We start from the raw sequence: 22,981 nt of genomic DNA, 5'->3' as shown, positions 1-22,981 counted from the left end.
TCAGTTCCCCTGACAGGTCCCAGTATAATTCCATCCTTCCCAGATATGTGCATAAAAAAATTTCCCTGAGCTGCCACTCAGCTTCCTCCTACTGCCTCTACCTACAAAGATCACAAATCAGGAAGCCTTGCCTTTCCCACCAGAAATGCACCCCTCTGCTTTCAGACTCTTCAGCACCCACACAGTAGCCACAGTTGTCATTTTCTATCCCACCACCATTTGGTACAGGATGTATTGTATTTAAGCTGTATTTTATGGTTAAATATAAGTCCTCTAGAATATGCTACAATAAACCCTGCGGGTAAAACTAACGTGTTCTGGAGAAGCTAAGTTGCTATTGACGACACATACACAACAACACTGTTTTCACTCCATAGCCATGAACACATTTTGGATGCCTTATTCAGTTCTTCATTCAGGCTTCAGTTTTCAGTGCATTTTAACCATTCCCTGAATCCAGCTAAATGTTTTTTCTAAGCTATGCTAAGCAATATTAGTATTCAAATGATCCCTGCAGGTTTTGATATTCACATTCACTAATGAGAAGAGAGCAGGAAGGAACTGAGCTTTTTCTTGCTGCAGTCATTGTTCAACTGGAGACAGTTTTCTGTTAAGGGAAGAGCTTAGCTTGTAAAGTTACAACTTCACAATAAAAAAATACAGAAATCTTCAAATATATGAAAAGCTGTGGGGTAAAGCAAAAAAAAAACCCCAAACCCAAAAAGTAGAGAACACAAATTTGCAGAATTCACCATTTTCATTCTTAGTTTTCCTCTCCCTAGTCACTAACACAAAACATTAGCTTACAGAGCTGCCAAATTGTTAAGATTATTTTTACTCCTCCAGAGCACTTTACAACATAGACTAATTAATCTAAGAGCAAAAAATAGGACCTCTTTCTGTTAACTGAAGAAATGTTGCTCTCAGGGTATTAAAAATGTATGCCTTTGTGGGCTTAACATATGTCCACCTAAACCTGGGTCCGCAGTTAGTTAGCACAAAACATCTAAAGGATGAAACAATGGATCACATAAGGATCATAAATTAGAAGTTTAATATTAATCATAAAATTCTAAACAATATGAAAGTCTTAAGAATGCTAAAAACTAAACATTACCTGCATAGTAACAAAATTTAAATTCCTACTGCATAATACTTAGAGTTAAGCTTTGTAAGAAAAATTATATGTAGAGGTATGGAAGACATATTAACTTAATCTTTATTTTTGGGCTACAGTGGCCACATCTACACATTCATTAATGAGTCTCAGATACTACTTCCTCAATAAAGGACTAAGTAAATGCACAGTACCTAAAGTTGTAGCCTAATAATACTGTGCAGTAGACTACTAGCACTGTTTGTGCTGTGATGCTCCACTGCACAGTGTTATTAGGCCAATGTGCGGTAAGTCTTGTGTAGACATGCCCAGTATAACCCTGTGTTTCACTTTGCTTCTCTTACTTTGTTTTCTAGCGGAGCAGAAGAACAAATTAAACAAAATAGGAATTGACTTGCAATAATTTTTTTTCTCAAATCAGAACATATGGGTTAACACTATTTTATTTCTATTATTTTATCTTTCATTTTTCCTGTGCCTTTGCATTTTCTGATCCTGATCAAGACAAAAAACAGAAGCACCAGAAATCTCAAATAATAGCTGGTACTAAAGATACTATATTTGCTCATATATGACACACACCTTTTCTGAAAATTAGGTACTAGAAAGTGGAGTGTCTTAATGAAGAAATGAAGTGAAAAGAGGGTCCAATCTTGCAGGAACTGAGTGGCAGAGCTACTGATGTCAGCTCAAGAAAAGAAGCCAGGCAGTTTGGCTTCAGCAGGATCATGTCCTCAGCTGGCTCACCAGGTGCTTTAGGCTGCCTCCCTGCCTCAGGAAAGGGCCAAAGTACTTTGGCTCAGCCAGTAGCACCTACCAAGGTAGCTGATAATGAGTGATGACAGATCCTGCTGGAGCTGAACTGCTTAGCTGTCTTCTCAAGCCACATGGACAGCAAGTAACACCTGCTACCTCCTGCAGCTAAGGTTTAGCAAAGCAGCCACAGGTTTTTGCTCTCCCCTTTATTCAGGTGCTCATGTTTTCCCTCCAAAAATACTTACCTGTATTTTCAAGGAAATATCTTTTTTTCTTCATCCCAGTTTCCGGAAACATTTGGAAACATAGGGTAAGCAAGAAAATGCAGTGTTTGTAATGCAGCTTGGAAACCAAAGGGTAAGTACATTCTTGATTGCTTGGACTCTTGGTTGTTTGGATTCTTGGTTGTTTGTCCAAAAAGTTCTAAACATTATGAGCATTTAGGGTTAGACTTTATTCCACCCATTAGGTGCCTGCACCCGGCGGGCTTCAAACATCCAGTCCCGTGCTGCTCAGCTTCGGATGTGTGGGGTTGTCTGTCACCTCATCCCGGAAGTTGTCTATCCCAGATATGTCCTTGGGGTAGCTCCCACTCCTATCTCACCTGCCACGACTTTGCTTGTAATTTTCAGTGGAGGGGTCGACTACTCAGGCCTATCTGGAGCCAGGACTCTTAGGGGCGCTCTGCCCTCCCCTACACCTCACTCTAGTACCCAGCTACACCAAGTTGCTGTTGTTTCCTGGGCCCAACCCTCGTCTTGCAATGCCAAGGGGTACTCTGTTGCAAATCCGTAGGTCTATCCTGACCCTAGACCCAGCTGGTTAAGAAGCCCTTCTGAGGCTTCCTCACTACCCCTCCAAAAGTAGGCAACTTAACAAAGAACTCAAAGAAAACACTACCAGTAAGCCTCCCTGGTTACAAAATAAAGTTTGGCCTCCCTGGCCCGGGAAAAATCCTCTCCCCTTTCCAGCCCTTTCTACAGCACCCCTCTATCTGGTTACTGTACTTTCTAAGTGCCGCCTGGGCTACTCCCGGTCACTCCGGTTCTTTCCTTACTCGGTCCCTCGTCGAGTGGTTCCGCCCAGCAGGATCCTGTCCTCTGCAGCCCCTCTCGCTGCTTATGTTCTCGGCTCTCTGCCGGGATGGACTCCGGAGGTCTCCCCAAACCTATGCCGGTCCCACCTGGATAGCCAGGTCCTCCCTTGACCCTCTCTCTTCTGAGTGGCTTCTCTCGCCGGTATCCATCCCCGGATCCTCGCACCCAGCTCTGCCGCTGCGAGCCCAGGCATCTGCCACCTCTCTATGGGTGGTCTCCTTCCCGCAGCCACGGGATATCTTCCCGCCTCGTGGCGGTCCACTGATCCCTTCTTCGCCTCCGAGCAGGGCCCCAAGAGTGCCTCCGCTCATGGCTCCACTACTGCTCTCCCCTTCCTCTTCCCTCGGGGAACTCTTTATTCCCCCCACGCCGGCTCCGATCTTCATTGATCACAGCTGGCTGCAATTTCAAAAAGATGTGGCTAATCAGCCACGTGGGTCCCGCCGCCTCTTCCAATCCCTCCGTGGCATCGGCTGCAGGTAAGGAGATTGTTGTTTTTTTTCTTCTCCCCTCATCTTCCCAGTCCTGTTTTGGGTCCCAGGGTTCCCCTTTTGCCCTTCGGGGTCTGTACCGTGACGTTACACTGCAACAGTGCCTAACATACTTGCATTTTCAGGTATCAACTTCACTGTCTAGTAGAGGAAATTACTGAGTAGTAAGGGTCAACACATGCAGACAGTGATGCTTACTATGCAGTAATTAGCTCCACTGCACAGTAAAGTGTCTTGTGTAGATGCACCCAGTGTGTTGCACAATTAGATGCATTAATGGATTCTCAGGAACTTGAACACGGTAAAATAGAATCACATGTAGGTGCTTAAATACACTTAGATGCTCAGTAGGTAGAATGTCATTTGGACCTTACTGTCCCTGCTTCATACTTAATAATTATATATAATACCATGCAACTTTTCTTATTTTTGTCATTTTTTTTATGCCAGTTCACTTTTGGGGGAACTTCCTAGACTTTTATATAAAGGGTAACATTTTTCAAATTTATTTAGCTCAGAGTAGGGATGTTTTAGTCTTACATTCATAGTTTCTAATGATGATTCTGTTTTGTATTTAGATAATACTTTCTATGACAGAATCTTGAAGTGCTTTAGAAACATTAATCAACAGAACCCCTCAAGTACAGAACTCGTCTCTGAGCTATCTGTCCTCTGCTGTAAGCCAAAGGGCAATTTTTCCTCTTATTTCCTCACTTCCCCCATATTTCAAGACACATTAATCTTGGGTGACATGCAGCAGAGGGGTATCATTGTGCTGCTTATGTCTTCCACCAGCATATACTGTATCACACAGTAGGATATTTTTCACTGCAAGGAAACATGATTGTTCAGACCAAGTGCACAGGCAGTGTATGACAGCTATGAAAATGACTGTCTACTTTGGCTGATTTTCTTTTAAGCTTCTCAGTAGATTTGCAAAAACCTCTTTCTTGTCCTCACTCAGGAAGTGAAAATCGAAAGAGGTGTTACCTCTGCCAGTTTTAGAAGTGTTTTTCCACTTGCAAAATAAATCATTCTCTCCCTTCTACCTTTTTCAGGATTCTACACTCCCACCACGTAAAATATGTCCATTTTAGTCCTAAACCCTAATATAAATTTATTGAGGTTAATAATAACACATACACAAAGCAGTGTCTCAGTCATTTTACATTTAAACGTAGCCAGGTGCAATTTCATCCTCCCTACTGATCTCAAAACATCAGTTCCATGTAATCTCATTAAGGCATTACTGGCCTATAAAAATGAATTCTAGCTTGTTGAACTCCCTACTATTGTGACTTGTCTTTCTGGCTGGAGAATAATATGGTTAGCTGTTGAGAATCTAATGGTATGCATTTATCACATCTCTTTTTAGTCGCCAAGATGCATTTTATCTGCTGAAAGGATTAGCTTTTCTCAGGCTTGCCTTTGACATCCCAGAGAAACAAAAGAAACAATCATCAGTTCAATATTCTCTGACTATCTTTATTTTCCAACTATCTGAGGTGCCTTTTTTAATTAAAACAAGTGTCAGTGCTTCGATTAGTAACCCTCCTAGTGTTATAGATAGTAATCAGCAAGCAACAAACAAGTTGCCAGTAAAGCTCTTATCAGTTAAAATTAGCTCAGTTGAAAATTTATAGCATTTACAATTTTCATTGGCAGCTGATCCAGCCTTTCATCATGGATTAATTACACGCCAGGAGCAGTATGTCTGGAACAACAAAACGATTTTTGTTCACCCCATCCAAGTGAAAGACTAAAGAATGCAATGGGTATTAGTGAAATAAGGTGTCACCCCACTTTGTTAGATATGCAATCAGCAATGGAAAAATCCTTTCTTCATGGTTTTACTTTTTCAAGCAATAGATTCAGTCATGGGAATGAATTAAAGTCTAGATATTGCTTGGGGTGTACCTTTGGCAATAACTAGCTTTTTTAAAAAACAAACAAACAATAAAACTGTCAGCTCATATTGTACTATGTTCCCATGGTTAGAACTTGAAATGGGTTGCCCAGAGATCATGGCACTGAGACACTGTACTAAATACAACTGCAAAACTATCTTCAAATCCTTTACATTTAATTTTCATTTCTAAAATCCTGCTATTTAAATGCAAAATGTCATGCCACTTTTTTAATGCAGTATGTACGTCCATTATTTAAAGAGGTGAAATTGTTAATCAACTCTGCTAAAAAGAAAAGTAGTAATAAACTGAAAATGGGCTCTTCTCTAAAAATTGATGACTGAACAGTTAAGAATAATACCTTACACATGCACAATACATTTTGTCCCAAAGGATCATAGAGCACCATGCAAACATTATTGACTTCTCCACTGAGATTTTAATGAGGCAAAGATGCAGACTACGTTTAGCCTGACAAAGTGCTGATGAAGTGTTGACTCAGTCCTGAGTCTGCAGTGATGTTGCTGTGCCTTACCCAATTCAGAATACAGTAGTGATAAACCGGTGTTCTTCAAGTTATTATACTACATGGTGTTGTACCATCATTAAATGTTACAAAGGGTGAATCCCCTTACCGCTTACTTAACATAATTGGAACTATACCTGTCAACTATCCTTCATTACTTAAAAACAAAATTCTGTTAAGCTATTCTGTTAAGCAATTAGGTAACCTAGTACACCTCCTTACTGTGCAATATTTTATCCCTCCTAGTGTATCTTTGATCAATATGCTCAGACCAGCTTTCATAACTGGATTGGCTGAAACAATAATTAATAAAATAATTACAAAGAAGCCAGAGGAGCGGAGCAAGAAACAACAATTAGAAACCAGCATAGCCTCTGTAATGCAAAATTGTTCCTCTCCAATCCACTACAATTCTTTCATCATCTAAGAAAAAGAACAGACAAAAGCAGATAGATATAATTTGTTTGAACTTGAAGAAAGCTTGTGACAAAATAATTTAAATAAGTTCCTAAAGAAACTTTCGTCAGAGAGTGACCGGTGCAGTCCTACAAAGGTCAATTTAAATTACTATTTTCTAACCTTGAAAAAAGTTAACACTGAGCTACCTTGAGGATTCCTGGGATAAGTACAGACATTCAGAAAGTCTCATGTGGAATTGATCTAAATCATGGTTTTCTGTAAGCAGTGTAGCTTAGATAGGTAGCAAACAGAACCCAGATTCACCCTTGGTGGGGTAAGGCCAAATCTTACACTGGGTTCTGCCATTTTTAAACCAGTCTATGCATGCCAAACTTCTGTTCTGTTATGGATATAGACCAGTTTTGTGTGTTAAACTTCTGTTCTGTCACAGGTATAGACCGGTTTTCGATCACTTATACCGGTAAAAGTATATTATCCGCATGTGGCCCTGGTGGTTGATATATTTATTAATAACCTAGAAAAGAGCCAATGCAAAAGTTTAAGAAAAAATAGGTGAACAAGCCTAGGTAAGTGGGCAGCAAGAAGGCAGGTGAAATGTGCTGCTGACCAATGCAAGGTTCAAGAGATTAGAGAGACCTGAAGCATTTGTATACTTGGCTGATTATAAATTAACTGTGGGGAGAAGACCTGCAAATCACTGTGGATACTTCAAGGAAAATATTCACTCAATGTGTAGTGAAGGTTCCAAAAAATAATAGCATGTAGAAAGAATAAAATAGAAGGTAATATTGACAGTGCATGTCTGTGCATATAATGCATGATTATTCAAGCTACTCCGGACCTTCTAGTCCCAGGGGTGCATTAAACCACTTTGCCAAAAGTTATTTTTTCATAGCATGTTATGAAAATGTTCATAAATTGCTTTACTCTAGACCTAGAACTGGAGTGACTAATCAAGATTGCAATGAAAACAATAGACATATGTGAGAGGAAACAATCAACATGGAAAAAAACATGAGTTTACCCCATGATGGTAGGGAGACAAATATCCTTGAAGGAAAATATTCGGAAGAATTTTAGTAGGAATGTTGATATTTATGGGTTTTATAGAAGTACGTAAGATAAACAGGTGCATTGATTAACTAGATTTTCAATGGTGCTAAAATTAGGCACCTAAATCTATATGTAGGTATGTAAATAAGTAACCTGAAAGCACCTCTGCTGAAGTATGATATGAACAGAATAGAATACTGGCTAGAAATCTTTCTAAACATAGTTGGACTTACCTGTGTTTATATCTCTTGCCAATTATGGCTTCAAGAAAGAATTTTTAGAAAAGCTAAGTATATGGTATCTCCACACAGTTCAAGGTTACTTCATAATCACTTACAGGTACACAGCAAGGTGTTTCAATTGCAGAAAGAATACCTGTATTTAGTTGCAAATACTAACTGTAAATATGTTCTCCTACCCATCAAACTGTCAAATGAAAAGGCATAAATATATATTTCTATATTTAAACCCCTAAATAAATAGACTGATTTATAAAAGTGCTAAGTACCCAGAAGATTTCAGAACATGGGCGAAAATCATCACCCTGACAAAAAGATGCGCGGTCCGAATGAAAGCACTAACCAACAGCTGAAACGGAGGCTTCCACAAAGCAGATAAAGGTTTGTGATTAGTAGAGAAAGTTGTTGCAGCAGTATTTAAAGCTGTCATTATTCCACCAATTCTGTCATTTTGTGATATCCTACATCTGGCTGGTATCAGAAAACTTCACAGATGCCTCTTATATTTAAAGATGAAATTCATGGAAAGCAAAAGGACTTCATCACTTAGCTGCACCTGGGACAGATTTTCTTTTATGGCTTTAGGTTCAGGTGTTGAACCTTCTTGGGGCTCTGACCGTTTTCTCCACTATGTGCACTGTGGAAACAAGTTTTTGTAAAGTACTTATATCCAGCTGGCTTCTGGCATTTCTTCAGTCTTTCTGTGGATATTTTTGAAAATCATTAGATCCACTTGTCATCAAGCTAAGTATGCAAGGGGTAATCTGATTGGGAAAAGTTCTGTGATAGGCCCCACAGTGAGTGATATCTAGTGATTTTTTTGAGGGGGGAATGAGTGTTATCATACTGTATGATTCTATACATGGATGTAAATATCAGCTGAGAACAAACTTTTCTATGCCTCTTTGCAAAACTTGTGTGTAGCATTTCTGAAGTATGGCAGAAGTACTCCTTTGACAATATTGATGGATGATGTCTCTGGAGATAATTCCAAAGCAAAGTTGGCACTATGGCTTTTAAAATGCTTTCCACAGCTCACACTAGCTATACAGATGGCTTTTCTGTCATCCTTCTTGTCATGTGTGAAATGAGTCTATACCTCACTGGCTCCAGCAAGTCTTCTGTGACCAGTTTTGTTGATTTGGATTGTTTTAAGCTACGAAGAATCATGCTCCTGCTGTATTTGATTCCTGCATCTAGCAAATACACAGTACAGACGGCTTGAATTGGGAGAAATTGTTTTTCCTTAACCCTTTTTTTTTTTTTAAACACCTGCAGAAAGTAGCTAATATCCCAGTTTTTACATATAAAGCAAGGCCCAGCTTTAATTGTGAATGTTGATGATGATTTGTACTCCAACACCCTCATCACTGAGTAACAGATGCCGAAGCATGTGGGACAAGGCAGTAAAGAACACAACAGTCATATACCTATATTTCTGCCTTCAAATTACCCACATTTTGAAACACTGAGCTGCATTTAAAGTAGAGGCTTACTCAGAATCCTCCAGAGTGTAGGTAGAAGCTCTGTGCCTAGCACATCCAAAAAGAATAGCTCTACAGTATGGTCGCATCTTACACATATTTAAGTTACGCAAATTCAGCTATACACACTCAGCTGCTGGGGCTGGCTGCTGGGTGCCGGGCAGGGCACAGCGCACAGTGTGGCGCTGCGTGGTACTGCCTGCACACACCTGCTGTCTGGGCCCTGCCGCTGCTCAGCGCCAAAGCCCAGCGATTTCAACTATATGTGATTTTAACTATATGCGCTGACTTCGGAACATAACCCCCGTGTAAGATGCGACTGTACGGTATGTCTTTTATATATTTACCTATGTCACCTATAATCTTCTTTTAAAGCTGTAATTCATGCATTTTGTGTTGGTGTTGTATGCAGTATAAACTGCCAAGACCAGCAGACAAATGCCAGTACTGCTGCAGGTAGACCTATTTAGACAGTCTAGCTATTTCTCGTTCTGAATTTCATCTGAAAAAAAATCACTCCTTTGTTACTTCTGTCCTTAGAAGAAAGAAGAAACTACTCCCATATGCTGGTCATGTTAGTAGCATATGACTGACTGAAATGTCAGTGGCTTATGATGAGCTACTAAAATTCTCTATCAGATTTTTTTCCTATTGTCATAGTACAGCACCAGCACTGCATGAATTCTTTAGTCAATACTTGTAAGCCTTAGTGCAGGTTCACTAATACTATTACTTAAGTATTGTAAAGAGTGTAAATAAATGGCTAATGTATATTAGTGCCATTGCCTTCTGCTAGATGGGATCAGAGCTATTGGTGTTATGAGCCATATCCTGCTAAACAGCTAAGTGAAATTATCTTTTATTTCAATTGGCAGGAACCTGTGCATTTGGAATAGCAGAAGCTGAGTTTGGCCCCCATTATCATTGTACTGGTAGCTGCACCATGTGATGACTGTGAAGCCCAAGGCAGCCAGAAGTTGGTTACATTTACAGACATAAGTATAAAATACCTGCTATGCAAGTCTTAAAAATTCAGGTGCAACACTTTTTATTTTCCACACATCCAGTACTGCTAAATAATCACAACTGACTTCAGCTCCCTAAGAAAATATTTATAATTGCTATTTATAATTGTAAGTAACTTTTGCATTTATTTTTCACCTTTCAAATTCAAATGTTTTACACCTCATGCAGTGAAGCTCATGCAGTGCCACGGGAATGCAGCCCATGTAGAGAGGAAAGACAGCATCCAAGCACCCAATAAGCAGCCTGTTGTACAACTAAAAGGGAAGGAGCAAGAATTTGTTCACTATGACAAGGCAAACTCCTGTTTCCTCCACAATGAGAAAGGTATGTCAGGAGTTGCTTTGTTCTGTTATCTTTCAGTGGGTCCTAGTTGTAAGGTTACTTCAAAAAGACTGCAGTAAAAACACATAATTTGTTCTGTTGAGTCACATAATTAAACTCAGGTCATAGAGTACTGCAAAAGATACAAGTCTGTTACTGCTGGTTAATGATTAATACTGGCCAATGGTTCTTGTTATCTCCACCATGGATAAAAGAAAAGTTGGAGTCTCCCTCTGAGAGAGAAAATCCAAGAAGGTAAGATTCTGGGAAGTGGAAAAGCTGATTTGGGGGAGACAAAGTCATCTATTGTGATAGTGGTTTTGAATTATTAATAAAGCCAAATTAAAGGAAGAGAATATATTTTAGATTATAATTAAGGATCTGAAAGCCCTGCTGAGATCATTTTAGAGTAAGCTCTGAGTCTGCAAAGGTACTCAGATGCTGTCATGCATGGTGTCACAGTGCTTAACTTTGGGGCACGTGGTTTCTATAGTTGAATCCACAGCCAAAGTTAGGCTCCTAAAAGTTAGGCGCTTCAGCGTGGGATCCACAGTAGTGAGCACAATTAGCACGGATCTACTTAAGGCAGTCAATAGGAAACACAGTGGTGTGTCTTACACGTTACTTCCCTCTAGATCAGGGTGTGCAAAATGGTGGATTCAGCCAGTGGCCAGACTCCATTTCCGAGCAGCCGCTGCCCATGTTGCTGCAGATGGTTTCCATGGAGATCCCAGTAGCGGCAGCACCATGATGATGCAGGGCCAGGGTTTCCATGGAGACCAACCCCAGCAGTGCTGGCAGGGCACACAGCTGGGTGGTGAGCTGCTCTGCGGCTGGGGCTGGGATGGCAATGAGTCTGAAAGTACTATATTTATTGCTAAACTTTTATCTGATTTAACTGTCTGCAACTGTTCTTCAGCTCTAACAAGCTCTTTATCTCACTGAATGTTTGCTTCTACCTCCCAGAATTTCAGCATAGGATATTTTTAGTTTTCTCCATGATACTCTATTTGATAATACCTTGAAGACCAAGTGTATTATCTCTGTTTCTTCAGCTGTATCACTTTCCACTGTACCTTCCACAAGTGCATTAATCATATGTCTTAACCAAACCTTCCTGCAATGAACATTAGCAGGCTTGCTGGTGAATTAGGTATATACTTAATCTAACAGACAGTGACCTTTCAGAACATACTGGGTGACCAACAGTGTGTGTAAATCTGGAATTAAAGAAAAAGCTCTTCACTGGAATTGTGTTGAGGAGAAAAAGGTCTCATACAAAGCCTTTGGCTGGACTCCATTACACCACACCTTGGGACAGAAATCTGATCTGGCAAACCAAACACTATGCTAATTAATGATGATTCAAATCATCTGAGCATTTTTGTTCAACATTATCTATTGGCTACAAAAGGCATGTTCAAGTCACAAAGAGGTTATAAAGAGCATTGTGTTTACATAGAAATGAGAAACCATGTCACACTTAAGTTTTCTATAGAAATCTTAGGTATATTCAAACCTGATAATTTTTAAGTAACAAATATTTAAGAAGCGTGGAAAATAAAATTGAATGTGAAATGCAAACAAATATTAAGAATGCACCAACCTAAAACTACAGTTAAAGTAGATACATACCTAGTGGATATATCTGTTCCTACTACATGTAGCTTGTCACTCCAACGGCTCTAAAATTTCAGCAAGTTACTCTGACAATACCAGCAGGTAGTATCTTCCATCACACTGGGCACATCTACACGAGACACTGACTGCACAGTAGCTGAATAATACTGCTCAGTAGTGCGTCACAGCACCGACAGTGCTAATACACTACTGTGTAGTTTTTTTAAGCTACTGCAAAGTAGCATCATTTAAAAGATTCACCTGCACTACTTCACAGTATCTTCAGTTACTGCGCATTTATTTATGGTACTATTTACATTATTTATTTATGCACATTGATTATACAAGTACAGGCAGTCCTCAGACTTACGACCCAATTGTTTTCTGAAAATTGCGTCTTAAGTCAAAACATAACTCAGAACTAATTTTCCCATAGGAAACAATGTTATAAATGGGGGCCTGGTTCCTGAACCAGGGCCCAATACCCTATTTTCACCAAAAGTAACCAAGAATTTTGTACTCGATCAATTATAGATGAGTAATATACCTACATTAATGTATTTATATTGTAAATAGCATTCATGTTATTTGGAAGGACTTCTTTGAGGTGAATTGGCTGGACTTTCTGAAAGCCTCCTGGTTGGACTTTTTGAAGGGCTCTAGACTGGAGTCTTCTCAGGAGTCTTGGCCACAAGTTTTTCTGGAGTCTTATCTGCTTTCTTTAAGGAAGTGTCCAAGCACGTTTGGACAGATGTTCTCCAGGGAGATGGGTGACACAGCGAACTTATTTGCTGGTGTGGCATTGCATCGGATCAAGCGTTGTAAGGTCAAAACTGATGTCAGAAAGTTGAAACAGAGTGTCAATTTATAAATGTTGTAAATGCAAAATGTTGTAACTTAAAATGTTGTAAGTCAGGGACTGCCCCTACTAAATAAATGCTCAGTAGCATCTCATGTAGATGCTCCCACTAAGTAGGTGCAGCAGTGGAGCATACAGGGAGCCCTCTTCCTTCTTAACCTTGGATAGTTAAGAGTATCCAATTTGTTTGACTGCTGTTACTTCAGAGATAAAAATTGGCCCAGTTTAGCTACTCTGCATTAACTACTCTGACTTCCCAGTATGAGTCATATAGGCTAGAGACATGTAACCAGTTTAAGTCATCAGAAACTGCTTTAAACCTCTAACAGAACAGCAATTCAGTGCACATAAGCCAGTTTCAAAATGGCTAAAACTGGTTTAACATAAACCTGGTTGAATGTAGTATCACACTTAACTGGTTTTGGTCAAACAAGTTTATGAAACTTGTCCCAGACCTCTTCCTGGTTTAAGTTAAATCAGAGTCCCCCAGCATGCTGGGGTCATTTGACCCTAGTATTCTTTCCTGCCATGGCAGGGGGTCGGACGAGATGATCTGCTCAGGTCCCTTCCGACCCTAGAAACTATGAAACTATGAAACTATGCTTTCCAGCCCTAGGCTGGGCTGTGCTGTCTGCTCCAGCACAGAAGGTTTGGAGGGGAGGAGAGGCCCCCAAACATCAAGTGAGTCAAAGCTTTTACCATCCCAGTGCTCTACACTAGATACAAAGTGAATCTAGAATTTTTTCACCTTTGGACTTCAGAATATATTGAAGAAAGACCTAGGAATTGCTATGTCACCTGCTATCCTAAAAGCATCAACTCACATTAAGAAAAATTTGGAAGGTGTTGCTATAGCAACTTTGTTCCCTTCCTCATTGAAGCTCACATAGCATCATGAGGGGGTTGCTATGACAATCTCCAATCTAAGCACCAGCTGCTTAGAGGTGAAGTCTGGAGGGGTTGCTATGGAAACCATTTTCCTATTAAGTCATCAACAGGGCTGGTTTCTTGGCAGTGTTCTACCATAATTTCAATGTATTCACAACCTAAAAGAGCCATCCATCCTTACGATGACCACAATATAAATTCCACCACACCATTCTGTTCCACACCATTCTTTACTAGACAAGATTAACTTTTTTATTTTCAAACATAATAGCACCCCCAAATCTTGGAGCATTTTAAAATACGTGGGAGTTTTGATAGATACAGTTGTCCTTAAAAGCATCTTTTGTACAATAAAAGACCAAAATAATTGACTAGATAGTATTCACCAAACTCCAGTTACTGAAAATCCCTGTTCATCTCTAGAATCTCTGCTATAAAAATGACTTTGTTTTAAAGCCTCCCTTTCCTCTGCATCAGGAAATATTTGTGACAGTTACTAGTTAGCAAACCTTTTGTTACATACTGGCATAATGGATTGAAATGTGGTCACAACAGATCAGAGAATGCTCATATATTTGACATCCCAAATAACATTTTCATTACTCAACTTTCATCTTGTCCTCAGTGCTTTTCCAGTGCTTGTGTACAGACTTTCAGATTTTGAATGGCTATATCAGGTAAAGATCAAACATATTATCAGGCCTTCTAGTTCTCAGTCAACATGCAAGGAGATACAGACTGTCCCCACAGATACTGAAACAATCCATAAATGTTTAACTAAACTAATGTGAGACAGCAGACTGCTGTTCTCAAGTAGGGAAAAAGCATGTAACTATGGAGAGCTTTGCCTATCTACCACTGGATCTTCTCGGGCATCCCTTCATCAGAAGTTGAAGCTTTTTTTGTGAGACCCACATAATTATCCTGTCATATGTTTGACCACAGAATTACTAGTTTCTTCTGCACAGTGTTTCCTCTGAAATCAAAAGGTCCTGAACGAGGTCATGGGATAATAGAAATCCTCTGATACTCTTTTTAAAGAGACGGGCAGATACTATTCCACTCCTACCCAGAGGGACAGGTGATCATATCTTCCACAAGACGGGGACAGTCTCAAAGGTTACCTATGCACTTCATTCTCACACATTGTGACTTAGTCTGGTATAATACAGAACTTACTCTATGACTTGAGATGAAGATATTCAAAGATAATTTTTCACCCCTAGGTCCTGAGCCTTAAATCTGAAGAAAACAGTTTGCCAAAGCCCCAAAATATGGGTTTCTCAGAGCTTATATCTATACCTTTTTCAATATTTCAAAAAAAAAAGTTTCTTCCTGGCAGCAGTCTTATCAGTCAGTGGAGTGAAAGGGCATAAGACCAAGAGTTTGATACACATTTTGGCATATCCTTCTATCCAGGTACAAATCGGATCTGGTTATTGCCCTGTTAAGTTAGCACCTTTGCCAACATACCCACCTATGAAACCACTCAAAGAAATAATTAAAATGGCTGGACCTGACTCTTACTGTACTAATAATAGGAATGACTTCACTGAAGTGAAGTCAATTACATGTATAAAACTGGTGAAACAGAATTTAGTTTATAGTTCCTGTCCTAAAGAACTTATAGTTCAAACTTGGGAACAGAAAGTTAAGAGTGATGAAGGTCACACAATTACTAAATAAGGTACATACCCACTCTGGTGGTTCCATTAACTTAGATATTTAGGGGTTTTTTAACTCTATGTATATAACATGGCTTAAGTGAGTCCTTTTTAACAAGGACAGAAGCTGAGGAAGTGACTTAGTGTGGAGATCTGATTCACATAGGATAGCAGCATTAACAAACATATAGAGCCAAAAAAAGAGGAGAAAGCCACAAACACATCTTAATTAACATTTCCTGATTCATGACTTAATTAGGAAGAATCCCTTGTAAGGTGACTGAAAGTAGTTTCAAGAGATAATACATGCGTAACCAGTAAGAATGACACCATGCATCAGGTAAGTGGGACAGAATGCTTACATGGCACTAGCATCGACTGAGCACGGCCTCTTTGAAGGGTGTTTGTTCCTTTGGAAAGCCAGTATTTAACAAGAGGACATGAAACAATACAGGAGATACACTTGCATTCAAAATACTTATGTAATAGAGTGTTTGGTTTTCTATAGCCATTCCTAAGTGGAGGACACAAAAACTTAGCATAGATATGAGCATTTAATTTAAGAAACTAAAAATATTTAAAACACCAGAGGTACATAAGTATTTTGAAAACAAGACTACCTAAGTAAGTACTTATTAATTCTAATAATAATTGTGGATTTTAGCTGCATCTAGAAAACTATTTGAAAGCCTACAAGTTGCAATTCAGTGGGTGCATCTATATGTGCGCTTTACTGCAGACCTGACTAATTGGCTTCTCATTAAAGCACCACTGTCTACACATGCACCTTAGGGTGCAGTAACTTAATTAACTCTTCTGTAGGATAGGACTGCCTAACACAAGTACTATCCTACAGCAGAGTAGTTACATGCACCAAAATGCACATGAAGACAGTGGTGGCTAGCCCCACACTGTAGCACCCTCATACCCCAGCCAGCCCCTCCACAGCATGTTGAACTGGGGTGGAGCAGCCTCCAGCTGGCAGGCTGACCCCCAGAGTCCCCTGCCAGTTCAGGGCTGCTCTGCCCTATCTCAATGTGCAGTGGTCCTGGGTGCACGTGTAAACACTATGCCTTGAAGAAATAAACTCCAGCGTGAGCAGCACCAGAGTGTATTGCTGCATACTAATTCCATGTGTACATGCACCCAGTTTGAACATTAATATTAAAAAACGTTAATAGTGTATTTTATAATATTCATGTTTGAAATATAGGTTACTTTAAGATGCAAATTGATTTTATTTTTCTGAGGAATTTTGTTCTCAGTTTTAAGGATTCAGAGAGAAATCAACTGTTTCACATGTAGGTATTTGGCAATTTTGTGACCAGACGTTAATTAGAGAGATCTCTGACTCTAAAACCTTTGGGTGTAAGAATGGTTATTACTGCCATTCTGTTTTACTTGATTCACTACTAGGTTAAACACAATGCAATCTGTAAGTATAACTATTTACATACAGAGGATACTAGCTAGGAAAGTAAACCCATTAAAACATACACAGTAAGCCTGATAATATATAATATAACCCCATAGTTCCATTCCAAAAACTTCAAATAATTAAGCTGGTAATTCATTCTTCAGTCATATCTCCCTTCCATGTCTTTGTGAACCAGGCAAAGAATAAACATTTTAGTCAGCAAACCCCAAGGGAAGTAAAAATGGAGAGAGTGGTTGCATAACCAACTTGCATTGAGAGAAACAATGATCCTGTACCACATAGGGAAATCTGCAGTGAAAAGGTGTGCTTCTATGAATCCTGTTCATAAGGACTAATTAATAAGAGAGTTTTGGAAGAAATAGTAGGTCACTATTAGATACAAATAAATGAGAGAGAATGTTCTCTCACTAAACATATCTGTTTCACTTACCTGAAACACTTTTGCCAAATTATCAAACAGAGCTTGACCAGCACTGACTTTATGTTTAACTCCTCTGACTGTACCATTTTTGCTTAGAATGTTGACTCGTTTTGTACCAAACCCCTTGTCTTTAGTTGCTCGTGCTAAAATGAGCAAGTCATCCTGCTCATTTTCATTTTCATCACACTCCGATCCTAAATGTCCATTCTGCTGTCCATCCAGTTCACTCAGTCTGCTGTTTTGGTCAGTCTCCGAGCTACTGGCACATTCAGAATCTAAAGAGTCTGCAGTTTCTCCATCTGCATACACCTCCTTTAGTACTCTCCCACTATAAGAAGAAGCAATTCGAAAGCGGACTTTCCTTGACAGTCTCTCAACTTCAGTCTTCATCTCATTTTTAAGCATCGTCATACCCATTGACATCAGCAGTTTACATTGTTCTGGTTTCGTTGTCACTGTATTTGCCAGTTTGTCACACTTACAACAGAGAGATTTTCCAGTGACAACAGGACTCATATTGAACTAATGTCTGAAAGAAAGAGGATTCCCAAGAAGCTACACTGCTGTTCTCCAGTTAATAATGAATGTGTTTGTGCTATGGTTACCTTTAAACTAAAACCTGAAAATTGATATCATCAATTAAATATTAAAGAGGCATTGTGTAGTTTTTTTAGCACCAAGGAAGAAAGAAAAGGAAAGCAGGAAAGAAGGAAGTGTTAATAATTATTGATTTAAAGAGAAAATAATATCTAAAATTAGTATCAAATTAATATGTAAAAAACAAAATAATAACAATAAAATTATGAGAGTTTATTTGAGGTAAAGGTCTTTTCGAGAGAGTCAAAAGGGAAGGAAAAATTTTCTTTGGCGTTTAGTTCCATTGTAATTATACTTCTGTTTTTCTCTGCTCCGGGTTTGAAGAGAGGCCAATGATGGATGCATAGTTTTAAACAGACTGATAAGCTCTCGATAATAGGTTAAAAGCCAGTATTTGCTTTCCATGCAATTCAGTGGAAAATCAATGGAGTTTACAAATAAGGGCAGAATTAAATGTGTATATTTGGTGTTGGTGGCCTGCTCATACAATGGTAGAAAAAGTGAATAAACACATTTTTGATACATGGGTCACATCTATATGAGATGCTACTGTTCAGTCATTACTGCACATTTATTTAGTATTTGTATTAGCTAAAAAACTGCACAGTAACTGGAGTTACTGCGCAGTGGCACCAGCGAACATCTTTTAGATGATTCTACTACACAGTAGTCAAATAATATTGTAGTCCATGCTGTGATGTGCTATTGCACAGTATTTTTCAGGTACTGCACAATCGGCATCTTGTGTAGACATGCCCACAAAGTAACAAATAAATAATAAACTTAGACATAAGTAATACTTTGCAGTAGCTGTATTTCTATTCTGTTTTATAAATCATGATAGGCTGAGTTAAGGGTGTCTTGAGAAGAGGTAGAAAAGAAATAATTCAGGCCAACAACAGGCAAATGAAGAAAAATGGGGCAAGAACAGGGAGTAGGAACGAGTTTTACGTGCTTGGATCCACCACAAGAGATCACAACCATTTAGTGCCAGCTTCTACTTCTGAAACCAGTGTGACTAAACATGGAGTAACTCCTATAACTGGAACTAAGACTTTACTGATTTTTAAAGCTAAATGGTATATTAGTGACTAGGGCTGTGCGAGGCTTCAGACCATGTTTTGGATCCAGAGAAGCTTTGGATGCTTTGGCAACTGAAGCAGCATGTCTGGATCAAAATTCTGGCTTCTTTCAGCTTTCCAAAGTGGTTCAGAGCTTTCAAACCTCTTCAGAAAAGCTTCGGAGCTGCCTCAGAGATCTGGCCATGGGGTATAATGGGGAATCAATGAAGTATCTATAACGTTGTTGTTTTTTGTCTAAATTGGATGACACCTGCAGGGGAGGTAGCCTCTGCTGAGAGCATGAAGCCTGCCAAGTCTCAAGAAGATTGGTGCAGAGGTTCGGGGGGAACTGCACTCCAACTTCTTGAAAGCAAAACTCATGTCATGTGTATGTGTTACACCACAGGGAGAGGTGGGGGGGTGAAAACTGCAGGGGTGGTTACCCCTGCTGAGGCCATGAAGCCTGCCAAGTTTCAAGGTGATAGGTGCAGGGGTTTGGGGGGAGCTGCTCCTGAAGCTGCTGACAGGCAAAACTTGTGACATAGATAACACTGTGTGTGTTAAGGTGCAGCGGGCTGAAAACTGCAGGGATGGTGGCTCCTGCTTAGGTCACAAAGCCTGCCAAGTTTCAAGGAAATAAGTGCAGGGGTTTGGGGGAAAGTGCACCTCAAGCAACAAAGTTATAGATATTTGGTTGATTCCCCATTATACTCTATGGCCAGATCTCCAAGGCAGCTCTGAAGCCGGATTGAAGCAGGACTCGATCTGGAGCTCTGGATCGGATTGCTGGCATCCTAAGAGGCTGGATCTTAATCCAAATCAAATAGCTGCCTACTCACACAGGCCTATTAGTGACCTGTCAGTACTAAATTCAAGCAGCAGGTTTCTGGGCAGTGTATTAATAGCTGCAAGAATAAAAGTCATGGGCAGCCAGTGTAAACATATTTGTTTGGAGCAGTTTACATTTGAAGAAATTGCACATTTTCTACTATATAGAATGTTAGTGAATGGTTCACTCTAGTATTCATGGCTTGATACAGAAACTTCAGGTCATGTTGTTGAGCTGTTATTGGTCACATAAACCAGACCCCCAGGGTCCCCTGCCAGGCAGGGATTCTCCACCCTGGCTTCACATGCTATGCCTGAATGAACTGCAGAGCATATTACTTTAGCATCAATTGCTCTTGGGCACATGTTCAGAAGGCGCACCCCAGAGCAATTAAGTCCAGAGCAATAAGCTCCACTTTTTATTCAGGCAGTATAATTGCTTGTGCAGATGTGCCCTGGTAGTAGTATAAATACTATGTAGGATAGAGAAGAATCAGGAATCTAGACTCTAGGGCCACATCCACACAAGCATGGACATTTGGTTCCTCAGGGGCAATTAGCAGTGGGACATCTTGTGCCTCTGCTAATTGTCCCTGGGGAAGGCCTGTGTCACATGCCCTCTGGCACATAGCAAGTTGCCCCAGGTGGGGTAGGGGAGGCGAGGGCCAGTACTGGGCTGGCTCCAGCAGTCTTACCTAGGGTCCTGGGGGCCTCCTGGGGCTGCAGCAGTGCCAATCATGCTGCTCAGAGCCTGGAGGGCAACCAGATCATAGCTCCTGCCAGCCAGGTTCCAGTTTTGAGTGGTGTGCACTGCCCCCATGTACCCCACTCCACTTTTTTATTTGTGTGGGTTCTTTTTCAGAAACCCCCCCACGCTGCTCCCTTGCAGTGAAGAGAATAGCTGAATGTGCAGTATGTGGCATGGCTGCACACATCTGGATGTGGTTTAGGATTACATCTTCTCTTCTTCTCTAATCTAAAGGGTAATGATATTTCATAACAGTGTGTAGCTGTCAAACATTTTTCTCCTGAAAAGATGTAATTTGAATAATAAAATGTGATGTGAATAATAATCAACTATTATTTTTCAGAGAAGAAATGCTCTAAAATAATTAATTACAGAAGTAAAAAGATTTAATCCTTTAGAAAGCAAAATATCTTATCAAATTGTACTTTTATCAAATATGTATATCATACATTTGATAAAAAATGTCTCTCCATAGGCTGAATCACAGATTACAAAATTGCTACTTACCCACATGACCTATGAGAGCCAGCACAATTCATTATTAACATTACTTAAAATGAATAATATTTTATAGTACAGTAATTATTCTACTAGTTTTCTTTCTTCAGTTTCAACAGTAAAATTCAACTGTTTTGCAAGGACTTTTGAATGTGTTCCAAGTTTTGATTCCCTGCATGGTTTATTTTACACAACAAATTAATATTTTTCTCCTCTAGAAGATAACGTGCTTTCTTTATTATGGACTTGATCTCATGCCAATTGGACTCAGTGGCAAAGTCCTGCAAGGCTAAGCTTTTTCTGTGATTAAAGGCTGACTTGGACCATCTAATAAAAAGTGTTAATGCAACATCCAGTAAATGCAGGCATCGTCTTCTAATTTAAATTATGCTCTAAACTGTGTATTAACTGAGTATGAATACTTTATTATAATATTATAAGATAATTCCACTGTGCAACAACTCAACATTTCATTGGAGAATACTATTGATGAATGAGATGTTATGAAAATGAAAAACTTGAATGCTTTGGTTGTCAGGAGTAAGGTAAGTAAATACTGATGTGGAAATCACGACTGCATCACTGTTTGACTAACAGAAGCGCTTTATTTTACATGGCCACGGGAGATCAGCAAGAGGCAGCTGATGCTCAACAGAAAAAGGACACAGGTTCTGTTATATACTTGTGAGAAAAAGATACGGATCAGTCTCCCCTTAATACATTCTTGGCAGTCTGACAATAACTCACCCTGGAGTCTTGATAGACTTAACTGGTTTTCTCCAGCTGTCTCCCAATAAGCTAATGTTCAAGGTCTCTTTGTTATTTGGCCTTTACTTATGCTCCTTATTATGGCCTAACTTTATTTTGCTTGCTCCGGTATTTTTCCTCATCATTCCCCCCTTGTAAGCACCTGTGCTTACATCTCGATATTCATAAGCCCTTTGACCTCTTCTTGACACACACACTTGTAGGCCACTTCTCTGAGCACCATCATCTGCAACTCAGTTGCAGACAACCTAGAAACACTCTGGGCGGTTTTTGATAAGCAAAGGCGTGAGCAGCACAAAATCATTTGGATAATAATAAAAAGAGCAAAAGGCATAATACACTTATAATGCACCACTTCAATAGAGATTTCACCCATCCCCCTATATTTGGCAGCCAACCCCACCAATCGAAGAATTTCTCTTCAGCAACAGCATGTATTACTTGCACCTGCCTTCTTATGGTGCAGAGATCCCCTTGCACTCACTTATGCTGATCTATCCAAGTGCAGCACGTGTGGTTCACAACAGCACATACCCCGCCTTGGGCGGCTAGGAGATAATACAGGGCCATACAATTCTCAACAGCTAATTGTCTCACCTGGGTAATCTCATCATTGAGAGCTCCTAAAGCGTTAGCACTAGCATTGAAAAAGTTCTCCATGACTCCCGAAATATTTATTATAGCCTTTTCTAATTCAGCTACACCTAGCCAAGGGACAAACACCCTGGTGAACTGGTGAAACCCCGTGTGTCGGAGAACCAGAGGGTTCTCTCAACCACATGACCATGTCTGGGCAAGCCAGGCGAGAAGTTAGACACTTCATGCCAAGAGAGGTTAGAGTGCAAGTCAAATTTCAGGATGACTCCACCCAAGGTACAGGTGCCAACCCAATTCCATGGTAAAGTCTTATGGGCATCATCCCCACATAGCCAGTACAAACCGGGAGCTGCTGCAGTACTAAGATCCCTACAGGGTGTGTTCCCCTCCCGACATTTTTGATTACCTGTAGGGTGTAAGAAGGGGCACGTTGACTCCCCACCCACCTGCATCAAGATATTGATTGGTTACAAGAAGTAGAACCTAACAACACGTAAAATTCAGACCCGTTGATTACCACACTATGGGTGTCCTCCAGGGTTTTATAAATAGTGAGA

The 22,981-nt window shown here is 39.9% G+C and overlaps 1 protein-coding gene across 1 annotated transcript in view; it reads right to left on the bottom strand.

Annotated features, from left to right (window-relative positions):
• Positions 1–17,750, bottom strand: part of GRXCR1 (glutaredoxin and cysteine rich domain containing 1) — a 78,573-nt gene extending 60,823 nt beyond the window's left edge. The window contains exons 1-2 of the mRNA XM_019553469.1: positions 17,337–17,750; positions 13,715–13,717 (exon numbers count right to left, since the gene is read on the bottom strand). Coding sequence (XP_019409014.1) covers positions 13,715–13,717; positions 17,337–17,750 — 417 coding nt within the window. The remainder of the gene's footprint in view (positions 1–13,714; positions 13,718–17,336) is intronic.
• Between the last annotated feature and the right edge of the window lie 5,231 nt (positions 17,751–22,981).

This window comes from Crocodylus porosus, unplaced genomic scaffold (assembly GCF_001723895.1).
Source record: "Crocodylus porosus isolate Cpor-Errol unplaced genomic scaffold, CroPor_comp1, whole genome shotgun sequence".
Classification (NCBI taxonomy): Eukaryota; Metazoa; Chordata; order Crocodylia; family Crocodylidae; genus Crocodylus; species Crocodylus porosus.
Note: the sequence above shows the minus strand (reverse complement) of the source record. Positions and strands in the feature narration are given on the sequence as shown.